Source organism: Poecilia latipinna, unplaced genomic scaffold, assembly GCF_001443285.1.
Source record: "Poecilia latipinna isolate Pla-1442-1.1 unplaced genomic scaffold, P_latipinna-1.0 Scaffold988, whole genome shotgun sequence".
NCBI classification, from domain to species: domain Eukaryota; kingdom Metazoa; phylum Chordata; class Actinopteri; order Cyprinodontiformes; family Poeciliidae; genus Poecilia; species Poecilia latipinna.
Genome location: NW_015113604.1, coordinates 277,857 through 280,770, shown reverse-complemented (window position 1 = coordinate 280,770; position 2,914 = coordinate 277,857). Strand labels below are relative to the sequence as shown.

At 38.8% G+C, this 2,914-nt stretch overlaps 1 protein-coding gene across 1 annotated transcript in view; it reads right to left on the bottom strand.

Moving 5' to 3' along the window:
• The window catches only part of rbms1b (RNA binding motif, single stranded interacting protein 1b), a 29,047-nt gene that overhangs the window by 7,049 nt on the left and 19,084 nt on the right, over nt 1–2,914 (bottom strand). Inside the window, exons 6-8 of the mRNA XM_015050362.1 lie at nt 1,630–1,703; nt 981–1,096; nt 156–205 (exon numbers count right to left, since the gene is read on the bottom strand). Of these exons, the coding sequence (XP_014905848.1) occupies nt 156–205; nt 981–1,096; nt 1,630–1,703 (240 nt within the window). The remainder of the gene's footprint in view (nt 1–155; nt 206–980; nt 1,097–1,629; nt 1,704–2,914) is intronic.

Sequence of the window (2,914 nt, the reverse complement as noted above, 5' to 3'; positions counted from 1 at the left end):
CCCTGTGGAAAATTGTGTAGGGGGCGGAAAAAAATCTGTGAGCAAAAAATTGAAAAAATTTTTTTTTTTTTTTTTTTTTTTTTAATGGTAAGGCGGACATCAGTCAGATGTGATAATTGCAACGGTACTGCTGTGTGTTTTTAAAGTAGCTTTACCCATTTTGCATAGCAGCTGCGCTGGGGTCATATGTCAGCGTCATTCCAGCCTGAGACAAAAGACATTCCAAGATTAGCACATCCACACTAGCTTGAAGCAACGGAAATGGTTCCTACAGAAATTCGCCTTACAGAATTCCAGAATTCCATGCTTTTATTTTATAAAAAATATCCATACTTAAATGTTCTTTTCCATATTTATCCCAACCTGAAAATGACTTAAGTCAAAGTCCAACACCAAGTTCCTCTGAAGAAAGGGTCAACATTTGTGAATTTACAGCATTCAAACTTGAGAAGTGGTGGCCTTTAGTGCAGACGCCTGAACCAGTCAGGAGCCTGTTGGTTTAGTTATTAGCCTTAAATAACAGAAGACCAAAATAACACTTCGATCAAAAGATGTTAAAGAAATGCCCTGAGTCAGGCAGTCTAGAAGGAACGAGAACAGTAAAAGCAAACGCCTGCTGACTGGGCTGAACGCACATTACCGGAAATGTGACATGTTTGACTACATGCCTTTTGTTAATCGGACTTACCAGATATGTAAAGGTTAGATACTGAGGCCAGGAACAAGATTTGGTTGTCAGAGGCTCATAAATTCTTTGTATTTGCATGGAGGTAAATGGCTACTGTGGCAAACGCAAAGCTAAAGCTACACAATTACACTCTTAAGTTTGTCCTTTTTAAGAGGTTTTCAAGCTGCATTAATAAACACTTAAAGAACTCTTAAAGCTGGCTCATGTAATATGTATTTTTTTTTTCTACTATTCATAACGCAACCTCTCACCATTTTAGCTTTGCCCATTATGTTTTCTGGGCCCCACTCACCAATCTGGAATCCATGTCCCTCCCCCAGCCTCGACCATTCTGGCCAAATTTATGATGACTTTGTCTCTTTTTCTGTCCTCCATCAGCAAACTTGCACAGCAGGGGTTCGGATGCCGCTAAAGAAAGAGAGATGTAGAGGACATATTGTGAAAGAACTGTTTTTAACACAAAGCTGTTACCACACACAACATGTCGGTGTCGGTCCTTTCTATTCAGCCTTTTAACCCATTGGAGGTTTATTAAGCAGCCTGGGAACTTAGACATATAATTTAGCAGCTGTGGAGCTGTAATCCCTTCCCCTTCCTGAAGGAGGCTAGGCCAGCAAAGACTATTTCAGTCTAATAATCCAATTAAAAAGCTTAGAGAGGGAGTGGTAGCTGCTTTCACTCTTGTCTTTGGTCTGCCACTCCAAGCTGAGTGCTTATGAGCTCTTCACCACCAGACTCTCTGACTCCTTTTGGATGCATTAATCATGTGACTTAACCACGTTCCTCCCCTGATATTCATTCCACCCATTTACACGGCACAGACTATAGCTACGGCAGATGAAACCTTCTTTACTTTTAGATACATTTTTAACAGCATGACATCTAAACTATAACATTTACTACCAGTCCGAGTGTCAAATGATCCTTTGTTAACTTCTTACCACCTGTTGGCGTTTTGATGAACTTTCCATTAAAGTGAGAAATGACTGCTTCACATTTTTCAGTTGACTCCATCCTGCACATAAAGAAGACAAACAGACCATAACCATATCAGCAAATGACTCCAGCAACAAGAGCAACTCAGGTGCTTTCCTGCACCAGCTTCCTGTGCAGCTTGGTGGAAGCGCCGCTGCACCATTAAAGATTTTATCGGTGTTGTCCCTACAGTGCAAACAGTAGCTTGTGGAGGGCAGAAACGCTTAGTCTTACGTGTTTTACCTAAACACACCTTTAGGAACACACCCAGGTGCAGCCATTCCACCCAACAACACCCAGTGAGTTTTGCTTTTGCAGTTGTAATGTAGGCTTTGTCTGCGAGGGCATTCAAATGTCAGGTTGTACAAGTACAACTGGTGGAAACCAGAAATTACAGACTGTAATTAAATCTTACACTCATTCTGAAACAATTCTTAGAGCGAGTTTCCATCTGTACCCGCATGTAAGGCACCTTCTCATTTGTCAAAATTTTACTTTCTTTTTTTTTTTTCCAGTATTTTTTTCTTGATCATTACTACATTATTTTAAACTTTAAAACAGCTAATTGCCCTAATAACTGACTTTATATAAGTGAGTGGTATAGTTTGAGGTAAGTTAAGATTAATACAAAATTCTCCTCGTCTTGTTTTCTGCTTAAGGTGTGAAGGTGAGACTCCTACTTGTCTCTTTTCCTGGTTAAAGATCTGCATCTGCTGCTTTGATCTCTTCCTGTTTACTGGTAAAAGAACAACTTTTGACCTTAAAAAAGCTGTCAAATATATTAGGTAGAAATTCTGAGATGCAAATCAAGTGATGGAAAAAGAATCCGTGATGAAGATACATACAGTGCCTTGTTGAAGCATTTACAACCGTTAGGTCATTTTTTTCAGGATACAAAAACACATTTCAATGTATTTTGTTGCTAATGTTTGCTATAAATCAACACAAGGTAAGGAATAATTGTGCAGTGAAGAAAAATAAATTGTTTTTAAAATATTAGACATATAAAGATCTGAAAAGTGTGGCTTGCATCTGCATTTAGCACACCTTGCCTGGCCTATCTTGTGTGTTCCTTGGTCAACATGATGCTCTGTATCCCCTACTGTTCTCTAACAAACTTCTCAAGCTTTCAGAGAACAGCTGGATTTTACTGGGATCAAATAAACTAATTTTGTGACATCTGAATACAATCCTCTGGATTTTAATTTGGGGCATAAGATAAAACAGGGATGATATATATATATATATATA